At 38.6% G+C, this 18,691-nt stretch overlaps 2 protein-coding genes across 12 annotated transcripts in view; one reads left to right on the top strand and one right to left on the bottom strand.

Moving 5' to 3' along the window:
• Aasdh (aminoadipate-semialdehyde dehydrogenase) overlaps nt 1-2,914 on the top strand; it is a 30,264-nt gene extending 27,350 nt beyond the window's left edge. For 7 of the 9 annotated variants that reach the window (XM_076864599.2, XM_076864601.2, XM_076864598.2 and 4 more), the window contains 2 exons: nt 4-135; nt 2,454-2,914. In XM_076864599.2, the coding sequence (XP_076720714.1) occupies nt 4-135; nt 2,454-2,843 (522 nt within the window). In that variant the 3' untranslated portion in view covers nt 2,844-2,914. Of the gene's footprint in view, nt 1-3; nt 136-2,453 lie in introns of those variants that run through there. The other 2 variants (XR_013092161.1, XR_013092160.2) reach the window with 1 other exon arrangement.
• A 5,580-nt stretch (nt 2,915-8,494) lies between these two features.
• Cracd (capping protein inhibiting regulator of actin dynamics) overlaps nt 8,495-18,691 on the bottom strand; it is a 28,178-nt gene continuing 17,981 nt past the window's right edge. For 2 of the 3 annotated variants that reach the window (XM_076864996.2, XM_076864998.2), the window contains 3 exons: nt 14,009-14,199; nt 12,289-12,451; nt 8,495-8,655 (listed from right to left, as the gene is read on the bottom strand). In XM_076864996.2, coding sequence (XP_076721111.2) covers nt 8,495-8,655; nt 12,289-12,451; nt 14,009-14,199 — 515 coding nt within the window. Of the gene's footprint in view, nt 8,656-12,288; nt 12,452-14,008; nt 14,228-18,691 lie in introns of all 3 variants that reach the window. The other variant, XM_076864997.2, reaches the window with a different exon arrangement.

Here is an 18,691-nt window from a genome sequence, read left to right as displayed (position 1 = left end):
CAGGCTACTGGAAACATAGTTTGGAAACATTCCTGTGGAAAACCACTCTTCTCCTCCCCACGGTGCTGCCACCAGTACATCTGTATTGGCTGTGTAGATGGGAATTTACTCTGCTTTACTCACTTGGGAGAACAGGTAAGAAAGATATAGTTATGTTTTATATATCTTTCTTAAAGGCACAGTAGCAAGTGACAATGGAAATAAAATTTTGAACGTTATTATTCAACGCACTGTGTTCAGACTAGTTCTACTTAATTGTCAAATCATAGATTTCTTATTATTTGAATGATGATATAGTGGGTTTAAAAGATTTCTACTTAAACCTTGTTTTAAATTTTTAATAGTGTTTTCCCAGTTTTATTATAACTTCTGTAGAGGTTATTTAGTGTTTTAGTCAGCTTTTTCTGTGACTAAAAGACCTGACAAGAACAATTGTAGAGGAGGAGAAGTTTATTTGGGGGCTTACGGTTTCAGAAGTCTCAATCGATAGACAGCAGGCCCCATTCTTCAGGGCTCAGGGTGAGGCAGAACATCATAGTGGAAGAGTGTGGTGGAGCAAAACTGTTCACATGCTGATCAGGAAGCAGAGAGAGACTCCACTTGCCAGAAACAAAATATATACCACAAAGGCACACCCACAAGGCAAGCTTGGGCAATTTAGCAAGATCCTATCTCAAAAGATAAAAAGGACTTAGTGTGTAGTTCAGTGGTAGAATATTCCTGGGTTTAATCCCTAGCATAAAGGGGAAAAGAACGTTTAAAGATGCATTTGTCTTTTAATATGAAAACCAAAATCTGTTCTGCAGTTAGAATTCCATTTTGTGTTTGTCTCATTTCTCAACTTTATGACTGACAAGGTAGGCTTTTTCTGGGTTATATTAGCTCTTTGCTTGGGATAATCAACACTTTTGTAAATTTCTCCAGTGGCTCCTTTATGTACAACTTCTGCTACATTCTGGATTTGGGGAATTATTTTGTAGATTTGAGAGTGTACTTGCTACAACAAATAGCTCATCAACAACTGAGCTTGATTCTGTATGCCTTTTTTGTTGTTGTTGTTCTAGGGATTGAGCCCAGGGGCGCTTTATAACTGAGCTAAGTCCTCGACCCTTTTTATTTTTTATTTTGAGAAAGGGTCTCACTAAGTTGTTTAGCGCCTCATTAAAGTTGCTGAGGCTGACCAACCTTAAACTTGGGATTCTCTTGCCTCAGCCTCCCAAATTGCTGGGATTACAGATGTGTACCACCATGCCTAGCTTGATTCTATATGCTATATTTAATTTATATTCATCCTTCTTAACTTAGCAGTTCCTTTTGCTCTGTGTAATAAGTTGTAATGAATTTATTATTACATTCACTTAATATTATTTACAAAGTAGTATGAATATATTCTCACCTTGAGATTTCTGAGAAGATGAGGCAAAGGCACGTGCTGTTTTGCCCCTGTCTTTCTTTTTGTATGCCATGAAAAATAAAAGTGATTTTATACAAGTCAAGATAGTATTGAGCTCACAAATCATATTTTGTGAATATGTCCACTGTTTTCTTATTTTTTCCATTATGCTGTTGCTCTGCAGTTACCTTAGATATCATGCCCTTTTTTTCTTATATCTTTTCTTCTATAAATAAAACCCAGAAGTTTATTTATAGTAGCTTTGAAATGAGGAAATAGTAGATACCCATGGGGCAGACACACAACTCATGTTTTTTTTTTTTTTTCTTTTTTTTTTTTGAGAGAGAGAGAGTGAGAGAGAATTTTTTAATGTTTATTTTTTAGTTTTCGGTGGACACAACATCTTTGTTTGTACATGGTGCTGAGGATCGAACCCGGGCCACACGCATGACAGGCGAGTGCGCTACTGCTTGAGCCACATCCCCAGCCCTCATGTTTTTTTTTTTTTTAATATAATTTTTTAGTCATAGTTGGACACAAAACCTTTATTTATTTATATTTATGTGGTGCTGAGGATTGAACCCAGTGCCTCCCACATGCTAGGGGAGCGCTCTACCACTGAACCACAACCCCAGCCCCACAACTCATGTTTTTGTGTAAAGCTCTAAATTATTGCATGTAAACTCTTTGAGCCCAATTATGTCCTTCTCCCTACCTTTAGAGAATAGAGTAAGATGCAGTTTTTAAATAAGATACATTAAAACCAATGTGTCTGAACATAACAGTGATAACTCTCAAATGATTGAAAATTAATTTTATTTCATAATATCCTATAATAAGAATGCTTCAGTGTATTTTGTCCTGGATTTTACTACTGGGACAGAGGATACTAGGATGGTGCTACTTTTTAGAAGAAGGCATCTTTATCTGTATTTGTAGTTACCAGTCAAAAAGCTGACATCACTTACATCTGTATTAAGAAACTTGTAGAGCTTTAATCTAAGGCAGAAGTTTGCAATTAGGTGAATGTATTATTTTTGCTTTTACTTCCCTTGTATAGGTTTGGCAGTTCTCTACTAGTGGACCAATCTTTTCATCCCCATGTACTGCAGCATCAGAGCAAGAAATATTTTTTGGTTCCCATGACTTCTTTATCTACTGTTGTAATATGGAAGGTCATCTCCAATGGAAATTTAAAACTACTTCAAGGGTGTATGCAACACCATTTGTTTTCCATAACCATAATTGCAGCAATGAAATGTTACTGGCAGCAGCATCTACTGATGGGAAACTGTGGATCTTGGAATCTCAGAGTGGAAAATTACAAAGTGTATATGAACTTCCTGGAGAAGTCTTCTCCTCGCCTGTAGTCTGGGAATCAATGCTTATTATTGGGTGTAGAAATAATTATATTTATTGTTTGGATTTATTGAGTGGAAGTCAAAAATAATCAAGTCCAGTTTCTATCTGTGAAATGTTTGAAAATATTCACTATGATGAGCATGATATAATATTTTATATTAAAGATTATATTTTGGTTAGGAAATGTGCCTACTATACTTTATTTATTTTTTTATTTTTATTTTTTTAAAGAAAGAGTGAGAGAGAGGAGAGAGAGGGAGAGAGAATTTTAATATTTATTTTTTAGTATTTGGCGGACACAACATCTTTGTCTATATGTGGTGCTGAGGATCGAACCTGGGCCGCACGCATGCCAGGCGAGCGCGCTACCGCTTGAGCCACATCCCCAGCCCCCTACTATACTTTAATAGAGAGCAAACATATTTTACTTTCTGTAGGAGCAGCATAAACTTTAAGAAGGCAGGGACAGAACATCAATATATTTAGTAGTGCTTTCTTTTAATTAGGAGTGAAGGTTAATTTGGTGTCAAAAATTTTTAATTAGTCAAAGGGATGCTGCTGTGGTTTGAATGTTCCACCTGAATCAAGTTGGAATCTAATTCCCACTGTCAGGTATTAGGAGGTAGAAACTTAATCTGAGGATGGAATTAGAGTGGGACCTTTCAGAGATGATTAAGGTTAAGTGAGGCCATAAGGGTGGGGCCCTCATCCCTTTGGACTGTGGCTTATTATAAGAAGAGACCTGAGCTAGGACATTGTCTTGACATGTGATGCCTTGTACAGGTTTGGGACTCTGCAGAGAATTCCCTCCAACAAAAAGAACCTTGGCAGATGCAGCTACTGCTCTTAAACTTCAGCTTTCAGAACTAAGAGCAAAATAAATAGTCTGTAGTTATGTGGTATTCAGTTATAATAGAAAACGGACTAAGACAGTTGGGCAGATAGTTGTTAAAACACTATTTCTGAGTGTGCCTGTGAGGGGTTTTTAGAACAGATTAAAATTTGAATTTGAAGCAATAAACTTGAGTGAAGGTCCGTCTTCACCAATGGGCCACTGTGGGTGGGCATTATCCAATCTGATAAGGGCCTAAATATAACGGAAAGACAGAAAAAGGACAGATTCTCTTTTTGAGCTGGAGTAACCATCTTTCCTGCCCTTAGACACAGAGCTCTTGATTTGGAGGCTTTTGGACTATGTGACCTACTAGCTTCTCAGGCCCCTGTGTTCTGAGGTTTTTGGATTTGGACTGAATTATATCACATGCTTTCCTGGGTCTGCAACTTGTAAACAGTAGATGGTGGGACTTCTCAGCCTTGATAGTCAGATGAGTTAATTCCCATATTCCATCAATCGATCTCTCCCTATCTCCTATTGGTTATGTTTCTGTGGAGAACTCACATTAGTGCTACATATTTTATATGTTGTGTATAAGAAGTCTTATATATATATGTATGTATACATATAAATACATGTATATACATACATATTTAAATACACACACATATACATGCACACACATTTTTTTTTTAAGTCCTGTTGGTAATATTTCTGTAGAGAACCCTAAAAGGATTTGGGTTTTAAGAAAAGACCTCTGTGGGAAAAAAAGATCAAAATATAACTCAATGGGTTAGAAACAGTGATGCAATTCACCATTCACTTATTTACACTGAGATTTACAGCAAAAGCTTTTCAAAGGTAGGAGCTGTCAAATTAAGTTCCTTTTGTTGTTGGTGAGTGTGTATGTGTGTAGCTGGGGATCAGACCAGGTTGGCAAGCACTCTACTACTGAACTACATCCTCATAATTGATGTAGTTCAATAGTAGAGTGATATTTTTTAAGTGAACTAAAGTACCAATGTAGAATTTATACACACACACAAACACCCCCCCCCCCCCACACACACTGTGTAGTTTCAAATTGATTTATGGTGATTTTAGGCATTCCTGGCTACATAGCTTGAGCCCTATTCAAATTCTTCACAAGTTGGTTGCTATCCTTTTAGGTTCTAAATGTTCCACTTTTGGTTCCCTCCATTAATACTGGGAATTGTTCCCCATGACTGGCATCACTACAGGCTTCTTCACAGTTCTTCCATCTTTTGTTCAGTTGCTCCCAATTCATTCTCTTCCAATTTAAAGTGAAACAGGTTCTATACCCTCAAAGCAGTATAGTAAAGCACATCTGTGGTAGGAAGTGGGTGCTCTCTCCCATCAAGACCCATGACTTGAACAGTGCCCCAGGCAGGGGATGTTAGTGTTGGCTGTCTAAAAGACCTGTCTTCACCTTTTAGATCAGTGTATCTCAAGCCTTAATCACTTAATCACTTGGAGTTCTTGTGCACATTTGGGTTGAGCAAGGCTGAGAGTGGGGTGCCCTGATGGGCCATGCTGGAGCCTGCAGCAAAAGGAAAATCAGTACTCCTGAACCTGACTTGACTCAAATTTTGAACTTTTTTCCACTGTAGTATTTAAAAATATTTTTTTGCATTTCGATTTTTTAAAATATTGCATTGAAATAAAATTCTCTAGTTACTGAGTTTTTTGGCACCTGAGGCAAGTGCCTGATTGACCTTACTTCACCCTGGTCCAGCCCTGTGAGTCAGCCCCAGCTGCACTGTCACAGGCTCTTGACTAAAGCTGACCTGTCTGGACATGGTCTGCACTGTAAGGAGGCTATAGGATTATTTTGTCTTGAGACTCAAGTCATTCAGGATTGAAACAAACATTTGTCCCTGTTAATTATTTTTTCCCTGTTAATTAATAATTATTAATTATTTTAAGTACCTAGGAAAAGTATAATAAAGTACTATATAAAACACTTTGAAATTCTTTTTCCCAATAGCTCTGTAATTGAGACTGCTTGTAGATGGTCATCAAATAAGTATAAACTTCAGCTTAAAAAGGAAATCCATCAGTGCCAAAGATCTTGTTGGTATTTTTTATTGAAAGATCTTTTCCCCTTCAGTAATGGACATTTTACATTAAAACTTTATACAACCAAAATCCCAAAATAATATTAAAATCACACTAAGGTATTTTCATTAAGTCTCTACTTAGCTTTATTGTTGGTAAAAATATTGCAAGACACTTGTAGCTAATATTTCTGCTTTAAAATAAGCAATTAAACTAAATGTCACAAGAAGAGACAATACATACTATACATTTGCAGATAACTGGCTAAACTGATAATTTAATAGTAATAATATTTGTAAGAAACAATTGCACTTGAAAAATTAAAAAAGTAAACAAAAAACTCTAGTTTTACATATAAGTCTATGAACCAGAGGTTAATCATCTATAATTTTGCCAGAAGTGTATTTAAATTCAAAACAAAACAAAACAAAAACCTCATGTATTTAACAATCATCCATTAAAAAAAAAACCTCTTAAGCTGTTTATATGGTTTTACAGAATTTTCCTATAGTTTTGTTGCTCAGAAAAGACTACAACACAACTAAATCAAAATAACACTTCATTGGTATTTAGTGCAAATTTGGGGTGATGTGTAAATGAAATGTTAAACATGTACCTTTTAGAAGTTGTTAGAAATAAATATGGTGACTGCCTTTACCCCAGTAGACTCTTAAAAAAACATAGATGGAGCATTTTTAACTCAGGCATTTCTCCTACTTGGTATGAGACCTGAGCCAGTACAGACTTGACTCATCTTCATTCTTTGTTAATGATCTTATTTCCTCATCAGTTCCCTGCCATTACTGTGATATTGTCCAAAGCTGATAAGATGAAAGAAAAAGTCAATTCAGAAGAATTACCTTAGCACTCTAATTCCAGGGTTCTAGGTGGCGATTCCCATTAAAAAGTGTTTTATCAGTAAGGAAGTCATTGAACTAACAAATGCCTAGACATAAGACTTAGAAATGAGCATCAGCATGGAAAACGTGCAGTGGGATATTAATTGCTTCCAGTAGCAATAAAAAAATGTTATATTGATTCTTAACAGTTTGAAGGTCCAGTATATATAATATTAAATCCAATTTGTAAGAGAACAACTATCCATTTGGCCACACATGCCAGCTGCTACAGTGAAGCTGAGCCATTGTTTCTAGAAAGAAAGTGCTTTCAATATGGTGAATAACTTTGCTGTCATTCTTTCTTTAAGGACAGCACATTGCATATTGAGTAAAAGTAATAATGTATACTAGAAAAGTAATAATGAATACTATAAAATGTTTTTATAGGAGAGGAAAATGGATGTAATTCCCCCTGCACTCGGCCAAGAATTTGCACCTACATTTTGGAGTAAGAATCTATGAAAAGGGGAATATGCCAATACCATGAAATATAAAGTTAGTGCCAAAGTATGTGGTGGGAAAGGATTTGCTGGTATGTTTGTGTTCTGTGTAAAGCAAATTTAGGGAAATAAAAATAAATATGTGTGGTTTTGAAATTGCAAAATTCTTTTTTAGTATGCACATGTGTATGATAATAACAAGGCCACTTAAAACTTTGAGATGTTTTTTAAAGGTAGCAAGGTGAATACTCTGAATTTTAAATGCTACTGAACATTTGACTCTAAGAATGAATTGTTCAATTATAGTAAAGAAAAAAAAAATTCCTGCAGGAAATCCTTAGTACAAAGGCTTCAAATCTTTGCTTTCTGCAATTTTTCCCTAAAGACCAAAGGGAATCTTCAGAGACATGTAATGTCAATCTCCTAACATATCTTTCTAATTAATGGCTGGTTTAGGTAGCTGTTTATTATTATTATCTCACTTTTGTTTGAATGAGCTGTCCCTTCAGAGTCTAGAAAATGAGACTACATTAGAATAAGTGAATCCCAAGGTTCATAACATTAGATACATTAACATCACCTCAAGAATTCTTGCCAGCATGTACATTCCTGGCCCTGATCTCACAGGATTGATTCAGTAGGCCTGGGATGTAGCCTGGATACCTTATGACCCACATGCTCTAGGTAGAGAGTCTCAGAGCTAGAACAAGAACTTGTAATTAATATAGGATCTCCTTTCTTTGCCACATTAAATAAAAATGTTCCCTAGGAGCCAACTGGGCCGCATGTTTCACATGTCCTTGAGGGTACTAGTATGACAGAGACTCACACTGTGTTGATGGTATTGTGGGTCCACAGTGTGCTAGAAGAGTGAATGGATTTGCCTTCCATCTGACAGCTTTGGGGCAGGGGAATTCATGAAAACTGGACATGGGCACAGAATTGGGAGGCAGACTGCTCCTTATGATTCCCAGTTACTGCATTCAGGAGGATAGGCATTCTTGTTCTAACTTACATAAAATCCTTTCATCATTGTTGTAGAAAGAGTAGATGCACCCAAATATATGGTAACATTCATGTTTTGGATAGAAGAAATCAAGGGTAGAGAATCAAAAAACTATTACAAAGGTTGGCAAAAGTACATGTCCTGAATGGTGTGTGGGTGTACACGTGTGGAAGGACCATGGGATGAGCACGGTAGGCTTTCAAGAGGAGCTATTAGTTTGGAGATTTTGCTTCACGTGGTCCCTTGGACGGAATTGACTCTTGAGAATTAGGGGGAGCTCAAGGCACCAGGACCTAGGGTTGTGCAAATCCACTCTTTACAATGAACACCACCAGTTCAGTTTCTAAACATTATTATAGAACCTATAAAACATGCTTCTTTTCCCTAACTTGGTTTCTTTACCTCATATAAAAAATAAATAAATAAAAAGGGCAAGAGAGGAGCCAATAACAGGCAATAGGAATGGGTAAGAGTCACTTTTTACTTAATAATCTGTGGACAGTCGCTCCAGGCCTTCGCTTTTCTTTTGGCCAAAGCCAGCCAGGCTGGCTCCGTGGACACAGGGGCAGCATCTGGGGTGGAGAATCTCTTGGTTACTTCTTTCACCAGTGGTGCTGGGGGAGCTGAGTCTGAGATCTCCACTACATTTTGTTTGGAAGCAAAAAGAGAAAGGAATAAGTCAGAACCAATTTAATTTTTTTTTAATTAACAGAATTACATGTAGTTACTGTGTATATCATAATGTTTTAAATATATATACACATTGTGGGATGGCAAAATCTAGCTAATTAACATGCATTCCTTCACAAAGTTACCTTTTTGTGCTGAGTACATTTAAAATCTACTGTTAGCATTTTTCAAGAATAGATTGTTATTAATTATAGGCACCATGTTGCACAAATATGTACCTTATCTAAATGAAAAATTTTTTAAAATATTTTTTAGTTGTAGTTGGACACAATCTTTATTTTACTTATTTTTATGTGGTGCTTAGGATCGAACCCAGGGCCTTGCATGTGCTAGGCGAGTACTCTACCGCTAAGCCACAATCCCAGCCCTAAATGAGATTTTGTAGCCCACATCTCCCCATCTCTTACTGCAGAAGCACATTTTGAATTATTGGTATGATGAGGAAAACTGAAACACAAAGAGAGGCAAGTTCTTAGGTGGGCTTAGTGAGAAGAGTAAGCCATGTGGTTATAACTTGCTTAGAGAGTTACAGTGATCACAGTGCAGTAAGTTCAAATTTCAGTGGATTTCTAGAAGTCTAGTTTTCAGTACACAATAGCTATGCCTGCATGAATACAAGAAATAAAGGCAAATTTTGTAATTCCTGTTATACAACCAGTCAATCCCATGAAGAAAAAGATCAAAGCAGTTTGAATTCATCAATCTGGCAGGGTTAATAGCTGCCTCCTCCACAAAGCATCCCCTGGGTCCCTCCATCTGAGTCTCAAGAATCCTACCAGCTCTTGTGACTTGCAGTCTTCTAGGAATTCCTTTGCATTCTCTCACTTCTTCTTTTTTTTTTTTTTTTTAGTAGTAGATGAACACTACCTTTATTTATTTATTTTATGTGATGCTGAGGATCGAACCCAGTGCCTCATATGTGCAAGGCAAGTGCTCTACCACTGAGCCACAACCCCAACTGCTCTCACATCTTTACCAGAGCTTACAGGCTTCTGTGAGAGAGTTTTGTGAGAAAGTGAGAGGGTTAACATATTCTCTTTGGATCACATTTAGTGACTGCCCCCGCCCCCACCCCATTGCCTACACATATGCTTCTAGAACTCAGGCAATAGTGATTGAAAGACAAATACTTCAGAAAATGTCGTTTCATTAAACTGGAGCCACTGTTGAGTTGTGATATCCCTTTGGTACTTCCAATCAGGCAGGGGAAGGTGTGCGCTCTTCAACTTCAGAGCTTTTATTTTATTTTGAAAGAAATTCCCTCTTTCCCTTCCCGCTGCCATCCTACCTATCTTTAATTCCTATATGTAAAAGCTAATGATAATGCCTATGGAGTTTCTAGAGAAATTATAGTGTTCTAAAATGTTTTTTCAAACAGAAAGCACCCCCACCATCTCACCAAGTAGTAAATACATCTTTAATATTGAGACCTCTTTATATAGCCAGATCTCAGGTACCAAGTAACCAGAGAGAAGCCTGGCATGGTGGTTGGGACACTGCTACAGAGTGTGACCCCCAAAAGCTCATCTTTTGGAAACTTAATTCCTCAGTGTGACAGTGTTGGAAAGTGGTGCCGACAGGGAGGTTCTTGGGTCATGGGGGCAAGCCTTCTGAATAGATGATGAATGTTTTAATTACATGAATAGGTTAGCTAGTACATAAATTCACCTCCTTTTTCTCTTTTCCACACACTTGCCCATCCATTTTCTTTCTTTCTTTTTTTGGTACTAGAGATTTAACCCAGGGGTACTCAACCATTAAACCATGTTCTCAGCCCTTTTTAAAATTTTATTTAGACACAGAGTCTTGCTTAGTTGCTGAGGGTCTCACTAAGTTGCAGAGGCTGGCTTTGAACTTTCAATCTTCCATCCTTAGCCTCACGAGCTGCTAGGTTTACAGGTGTGTGCCACCATGCCCGGCTTGCCCATCCTCTTTCTACCTTAATAGCACAAGGCCCTCACCAGATGCAGCTGCCTAATCTTGGATTTCCTGATCTATGAGCTAAACAACAACAACAACAACAACAACAAACAAAAAAAAAGCAAAAAAACCTTCTTTATTAACTACAAAGTTTCAGGTATTTTGTTATAGCAGCAGAAAACAGACTAAGACAGATGCCCTTTGGGCAACATTGCTGTCAAATGGGGAAAACAAATGCTATGTTAACTCTGGGGAGGAAACATGTTCATCTATCTTCCATGTGATTTGTAATAAGAAAACAGAATAAAGATTTTTTTTAAATAAGTGTCTTTAATGTGTTAGGAAGATATAAAAACTGTTATTGCTTTCGCAGCATATACTAAACAAACAAACAAACCCCCAAACTCCTGTTGTTAATTAACATCAAGGACCCAGTGTTAAGAAACTTAACTTCGAATCTTAGACTACAAGAAATGCTGTTTGATCCCAGCAGTGAGAATGGACCATCATAGTTTTTCCTGGAGCATCTGAGCCACATGGGTCACTAGGAAGCAGTTTCCACTTCCAACTAAGGTGTAGAGCTCCAAGGTAGGAGATTTTAGATATGAGATTTCACACATTTATCTTTTTTTTTCTTTTTCTGGGGATACTGGGGATTTCCAGGGGCATTTTAGCATTAAGCCACATCCCCAGCACTTTTTATTTTTTATTTTGAGACAAGGGTCTTACTAAGTTGCTGAGGCCCTCAGCCTCCTGAGTCACTGGGATGATAGGTGTGTGCCACTGCTCCCAGCCACACATTTAGCTATCAGTTTTTCAAAGGAAACAGGACCTTGAATCTACTTTGCAGCTCTAGCTTGATGTCCACCCCTGCTTTGCTTGGAGCCTATCATCAAAATGTTGCTCCATTTAAATTTTACCTCAATTAACCCTCTCCCCCAAATACTAATATATTCTTGTCTCTTCCTTCATTTAAGTTTTTCTGGTATGTGTTGTCATTTGCTGCAACAAGTTAACAACCTCAACTTTGTCAGACAATAAGCAAGTGAGGTATTGTCACACTTTCTTGATAAATGTTTGAGAATTTAGCAGGCCAATCACCAGGCATAGTAGCACACACTTGTAATCCCAGCAGCTCTGGAGGCTGAGACAAGAGGATCACAAGTTCAAAACCAGCCTCAGCAATTTAGCAAGGTCCTAAGCAACATAGTGAGATTCTTCTCAAAATAAAAGAATAAAAAGGGCTGGAGATGTGACTCAGTGATTAAGCACTCCTTGGGTTCAATCCCTGACACCTCCACCAAAAAAAAAAAAAAAAAAAAAAAAAAATTAGGCCAGTTGACCAGTTAATGTCACATTAGTAGCTTCAAATTGGCCATGGTAGAAGGATTTACATCATGGAAAATGGAAAAATGCTACAAAGAGGTTTCTCCATGCCCAGAAGAGCTGAAGGCTAAACATTTACCATCATACCACTGATAGAAGGCAAGTTCCTGGTGGTCTTTATTGGATGAGCTTTATTAATATGAAAGTTTATGAATGGGGTTCTAGACATCACTCTGTGATGCCCAAAGTGCTGTGCTAGTGAGAACACTATAGGAAATTAAGCGTGTCCTAAGAGAAATGTGCAACCAGAGTCAAACAGGCATGGACCAGCTCCCTACCTGTCACAGACGTAGGGAGAGTGTTGGCCTTTTTCAGTTGTTCTCTGCGCTCAAGCCTGGACACTGCAGTCTCAGGCTTCTTCTCTTCTGGCTGAGCTGTGGATTTGTGCAGGGAACCTGCTCTGCTGACACTGCCGCTTCCAGGCTGCGGGCTCACACTGACCTGGGTGGGCAGACAGGGAAAGCATGTTTTCAACCTGTGACGTTTAAAAGCCTGAACTGAAGAGCTTCAAGTCCTGTTCCACCTGCCAGCTCTGACCTCTGTTCCCAGAGGAAGGGCTGGGGCACACTTGTGAGCAATGTGTGCTCAAGCCTGGCCTCCAATGAGGGAGCGGCTCAGCGCCCGTGTACCAAGGAAAGTCACTCTCCAGAAAAGCCCCATCCAGCTGACTGTAAAATCAGGTTACAGAACAGGCTCTGGATTTGCTCTCTGCTGCTCAAATAAAATCATTTTCATATTTCTCATATACAGTACTCTCCCCTTATCCATGAGGGATCTATTCTAAAACCCCTGTAGATTGCAGAAATCATGGACAGTAATGAACCCTTCATAAACTATGTGTTGTTCTTACCTTAGATGTTAGCAATGTTGATATATTTCATATTGTCAAGAACTTTCAACTTTACACACCAAGAAAATACTCCACAGTTTCACTTTGGCATATTCAAATTGCCAATATCACTTCTCTTATGTTTTATGGCCATTTTTTTTGTCATTGTAGATGGATGGCATGCCTTTATTTTATTTTATTATTGTTTTTGCAGTACTAAGGATCAAACCTAGTGCCTCACGCATGCTAGGCAAGTGCTCTGCCACTGAGCTACAGCCCCAGTCCCTATGGCCATTCTTAAGTAAAATGAACACAATCACTGTGATCCTGTGACAGTTGATCTGATAACCATGATGGCTACCAAGTAACTAACAGAGGGGTAGTACATACAGTGTAGAAACACTGGACAAAGGGATGATTCATGTCCCAAAGGATGGAATGGGATGGCATGAGATTTTATCACACTATTAAAACTCATAAATTTAAAACTCATAAATTGTTATTTCTGGAATTTCCTATTAATATTTTGGGGACCACTGTTGACCTCAAGTAACCATGAAAAATGAACCTCAGATAAGGAGAACTACTGTACTTATGTTGTGTGTGGATCACATATACTATGTATATATCACCTCAGATCAATCCTTTGATCCTTCAATTCTTCCTTCCTGTCTTCATCCCCTCCCCTTCCACAACCCTCCTCTCTTTCCTTTCCTTTCTTCTTTTCTTGTGGTACTGGACTTGAACTTGCAATCATCCAGCCTCAGCCTCCCAAGTAGCTAGGATTACAGGTGTATGCCACCATGTCTGGCTGTCCCCCATTTAACTCTGCTTTCTATAAACTCTATCACCCTCTCCTATCATTTCTCTTCCTGTCTGACTGTCTGTCTCCCTCTCTTTCTTTAGTCCTTGTGACTTAAAAGAGAGTCAAACTTAGACAACAAAAATTTTTTTTAATTTCTCTGAACTTATCAAAGAACTGCTTTTTTTTTCTTGAGAGAGAACTTTAATATTTATTTTTTAGCTTTTGGCAGACACAACATCTTTGTTTGTATGTGGTGCTGAGGATCGAACCCGGGCCGCACGCATGCCAGGGGAGCGCGCTACCGCTTGAGCCACATCCCCAGCCCCAGACTAACAAAGTTAAAGTAGTGGAGCAGGCTACTCACGTTTTCTTTGGAGAGCTTTTCTGCCTGTTTGGCTTCTCGGGCTTGCTTTCTCTCCTCTCGGGTTGCTTGCTGCTCACGAAACCCCTTTTGCTTTTGTAGTGCTAACGTTATCCACAGTGGCTGGGCAGTTTCAACTTTCTCTGTAATTTTGGAGCCATCTAAGGAGTGCCTACTCTGAAGCACCGGCTTCTCTGTGGGGAAAAAGACAAAAGAGGTTTGCTGTGAAATTAATTGCTAACTTGTCTCAGTTCCTTACCGCCTAAGTCTTTTGGCATATTAATAAGCCTGGGAAATAGTCCTTCTTCACACAAATCTGTGCTGATGCCTGAGGGGCCCCACTGGGTGGGAAAGTATCATCTTTGATCAATAGAAAAAGGGGCATTTCTCTTCCTTAGACATGGAAGAAGCTACTTTGCAAGAAAATTAAATTTTCAGTGTCATCAAATCTCATGTCTACAGGAGACCAAGACAGTTATATGGCTCAAGGTGGTTTTCTATGAATTCACTGCTTTAATGAAATTTATTTTTTAGCAATAGCCATGTCCCTGCACACCACTCTTGCAGACAACACTCTATGTGGAACCCCAATGTTTGAAAGACAAACAGGCACTGCTCTGCCTCAGGAGCTGCTGAGGGCAGCAAAGCTCTGAGGAACACAGTGAGAATCCCATGATTTTGGTCCGATGCCCTCATCTGTCCACTGGGAGTACCAGCATCCACAGTAAACCAGTTGTCCCTGAGTCTTTTGACTTCCAGTCTCTGCAATGGGGAGTTCACACCCGGCAGGTGGTTGGTATCAGAGTAAGTATGGGGCTCTGACACTGGGCAGGTCTGGCTTTGATCTTGTGACTGTAGAAGAGCTACTTTACCTTTAGGTCTCTAATAAATAAAATGAAAATAATAGCACATGCCTTATCTGATCAGGATACTTGGAACAATATTGGTGATCGGAATATTTAGAACAATGCTTGGCATATAGTTGTCACTCTACAAAAATGAGCTGTAACTATTACTTATGTCTATGAGACAAAGGTTCCTCTTCTTTACTCTCAAGTAAAAAGTAAAGAGATAATCATTCTTGAATTGGATTCTTTACCAAGTCAAAGGAAAGGGGCTTATTCTAGTCATGTCCTTTTATAATCCAACAGAAGTTTACTCTTTGATAGTCCAGAATCTTGCCACTAGAGCTCTTGGTCAACTGACTTTTTAATATTGTGCTCCGAGGTGAGGACAAAGACCAAATGATGAGAAAACAAATTAGAAAGTTTCAATGAGGAATTTAAACAACAACAATAATAAAGGCAATAAAAGTAGATTCCAATTAATTTTCCTTTTTCTTTTTGGGACTGGGGATAGAACCCAGAGCCTTGCATATGCTACATAAGCGCTCTACCACTGAGCTACAAACTCAGGCTCCCTGCTTAATTTTCCATCTTCTATAAGGCTGTACATAGATAATTTATCTTCATAATGAAACTTGGACATTGCAATGTCCCTAATCATCAAATAAAGATTCAAGTATGATCTAACACAAGAAAGAAAAACAAAACAGGGCTGAGGTTGTGGCTCAGTGGTAGAGCACTCGCCTAGCATGTGTGAGGCACCACATAAAAATAAATAAAATAAAGAAATTGTGTCCAACTACAACTGAAAAAATTTTTAAAAAGAAAAAATATTTAAATCAGAAGGTTTAAAAACAAAATAAAAAAGTGAAATTGAAAGGAGATCTTTGATAATTTTTCAGTTAACTGGAAAATTTGAAAAAAGTCTTTGCCCCTCAAGCTTCTTCGGTACTGAGTTGTTTATATATACTGGAACTAACCTGATGAGTTCCTGTTTCCTACCCAAGAATTGTGGAGCACTTGTTTGTAAAACTTCTAACCAAACTGCCAAGACCTAAATGATTTTCATATAAAGCTATTATACAAAAGAGAATTTTGAACTAAAATTTCAGTCTGAAGCAGCCTGCCCAAAACATTGACTGGTGCTTATCATAAGGGTCAAAAATGCCTTCAAAATATAATTGAATAAATTTATAATTGACTAAAATGAAAAAAAAAAACACCCAAACCTCTGGTTGGGGTCAGAGGTGGAGGAGAGATGGTGGCTGCAGTTCTGTGATGGTGGGGTGTATTAGGGATACAGAATCTGTGGTTTGGATGAAGCTAGCCTTGGGCTCACAGTGTTTCTCCCCAATCATATATCCATAAAAGTGCTTCTCCTTTCTCAAAAAGTGGGAAGAAGAATAAAAGTGTCTTCCTCTTGGCAGATGGAGAAGAGTGTATGCTGGGGCAAAGGCTGTGTGAGTGGTGTCTGGGGTCCACAGGTGGAGAGACAGAGATGGGCAGATGGATTGAGAACCAGGGCGCAGGGGGAAGAGGAGATTGGAGGAGATTTACTGATAGTAAGAGCATTGCAGAGAAGGGGGAAAAGTGGAGGGAGGCAGGCGAGGCATCTGAGGAACCCACAGAAGAAATAGCACTGCACCCAAGAAGAATGAACCTCAAAATGTTTCACCTCTCTCCCTTCCTTTCCTCTAGCTCCAGAGCCAGTTTCTGGGATGAAAGCAAAGGGAGCATTGGCCATGTCCACATCCCCACTTAAGGGATTTCAGACCTAAGCAGGCCAAAGTGGGAGAAGGGAGATATATTTTTTTTTAATATTTAGTTTTTAGTTTTTTTTCTTTATTTTCTTTTATGTGGTGCTGAGGATTGAACCCAGTCCCTCACGCATGCCAGGCAAGTGCACTACCACTTGAGCCACATCCCAAGTCCCAGAAGGGAGACATTTTAATTGAAAAAAAACTTTTTATTATTATTACTCTGGATGGAACTTATTAGTTACTAACATGAGGCTACTGTTACTGAAAATGAGGGATTTTTAATAATAGAAAAGGGACTGAAACTACAAAAAAACCTAAAAAACGAAACAAAAAACCAACTCCTACAGATCGACAATTTTTTTTTTTTCAGTGCTTGAAACTGAGTACAGTTCTCTACCACTGAACTACATCTACAGCCCATTTTTAAAATTTTTATTTTGAAATAGGGGTGTCAGTAAATTGCCCAGGCTGGCCTTGAACTTGCATTCCTCCTGCCTCAACTTCTCAAGTTGCTGGGATAACAGGTATGTGCCACCATCCCTAGCTGTAAAAAGTGTTCAAAGGCTTTCAGAATTTTACAAATGCCAAGTGAGGATTACCAGGGGCAGCTGTAGAGTGATGGGAAGAAAATTTATCGTAGGAAAAAAACTCATGCTGGTGTTACCACTGTGGACGCCAGGAAAACACCCAACCTTACAGATACTGTTGTCCACATCTACAAAACAGAGCCAAGACTATCTAACATATGTGCTGGTGAGCGTCTCAGGAACAGTGTAAATAAACGTACTTGGAAGTTGTCCAAAGAAGGACTGCTGTTGAAATCATCCAAACACAATGAAATCTTTCATTTTATCAAGGTTTTACCAGACAGGGATGCTCTCTGTCAATTGCATAACTTTTTTAGGAAGCAAGTTTATAATTCCTAATTAAAAATTGATTTTGTTGCAATTTAAACCTATTGTCTTTCATCCTAAACTCAGTGAACTCAAGTTCCTGTCTTCCAATTCTAAGGGACAGGCAAGTGATACCTGCAGTTACAGGGTTCAAGTCACTACTCCCAAAGGTTATTTCTTGGAGAAAGGTGTACTTAATTATTTATCTGTTCTGCATACCACAATAGGTAGGAATTCTAGAATGAGATGATACCAGTAATCAAAGTCTGTACATAGTACAACCCATTCCCATGAGGTGGGTTCAAAATCAATACAGTGGCTTGGCAGAGGGCGTGGCTTACATATTCTGGCAGCCTGTTCAGCCTCCAGAACTCAGACCTCTTTGTAAAGCAGTGGTCTTCAAAAAAGGGCGCCTACACCCTAGGGGATGTGCAAGACAATTCACTGGGGTGAAGAAAGAAATGATTAGAATTTCTACTTATCTATTTTAAAATCTAAGTATAAAAATAAAAAATGCTTTTCTAATATTTAATACTCAGACATACTGACATACTCACTAAGCCCACATAGCCAAAGACTATATATAACAAATAGGATGTTTAAATAATCATGAGGGAAGTTGGGAGGGCTACATTGTGGGGGATATTGGGGGAGGTTGGGAAGGACCGGCATTGTTGTTCTCACTAATTCTTTCTTTTAGCATAGTGGAAGGTTCCATAGTTAGATGATTGCATGGAATATCCTATCTCTTTTAACTAAATGATCTTTTACAAGATGGACAAATGGCATAAAAGAACTCCTTAGATTCAATTTACTACAGAATGCAAGCATCAGAAAATAGCAGAGCTCTTTGCCGCCACTTTATGAAGAAATCAGATTTGACAAGAAGTTGGCCAAAGAAAATAAAACATGGCACCATGATTTGCAAAGCATCCACTGTTGTTACAATGAACTTCACTCCAAATATACATGATGTCCCAGGGGTGATAGTTAATGATGGTACCACATGTATATGACCAACAAATAAATTGGAAGTCTATGCTTAACATTTTTATCCTGACGGGGTGTTCAGTTAAACAAATCTGGTCAGCCCTGGCAGCAAGTTGAATAGCAAAACACCCACGAATGGAGGCAGCAGGTCCCATAAGGCGGGGGTGTGTGTGGGGGGTCTTGCTTCTATGTTTGTTT

Source organism: Callospermophilus lateralis, chromosome 8, assembly GCF_048772815.1.
Source record: "Callospermophilus lateralis isolate mCalLat2 chromosome 8, mCalLat2.hap1, whole genome shotgun sequence".
NCBI classification, from domain to species: Eukaryota; Metazoa; Chordata; class Mammalia; order Rodentia; family Sciuridae; genus Callospermophilus; species Callospermophilus lateralis.
The sequence above is the reverse complement of the archived record's forward strand: the minus strand, read 5'-3'. Positions and strand labels throughout refer to the sequence as shown.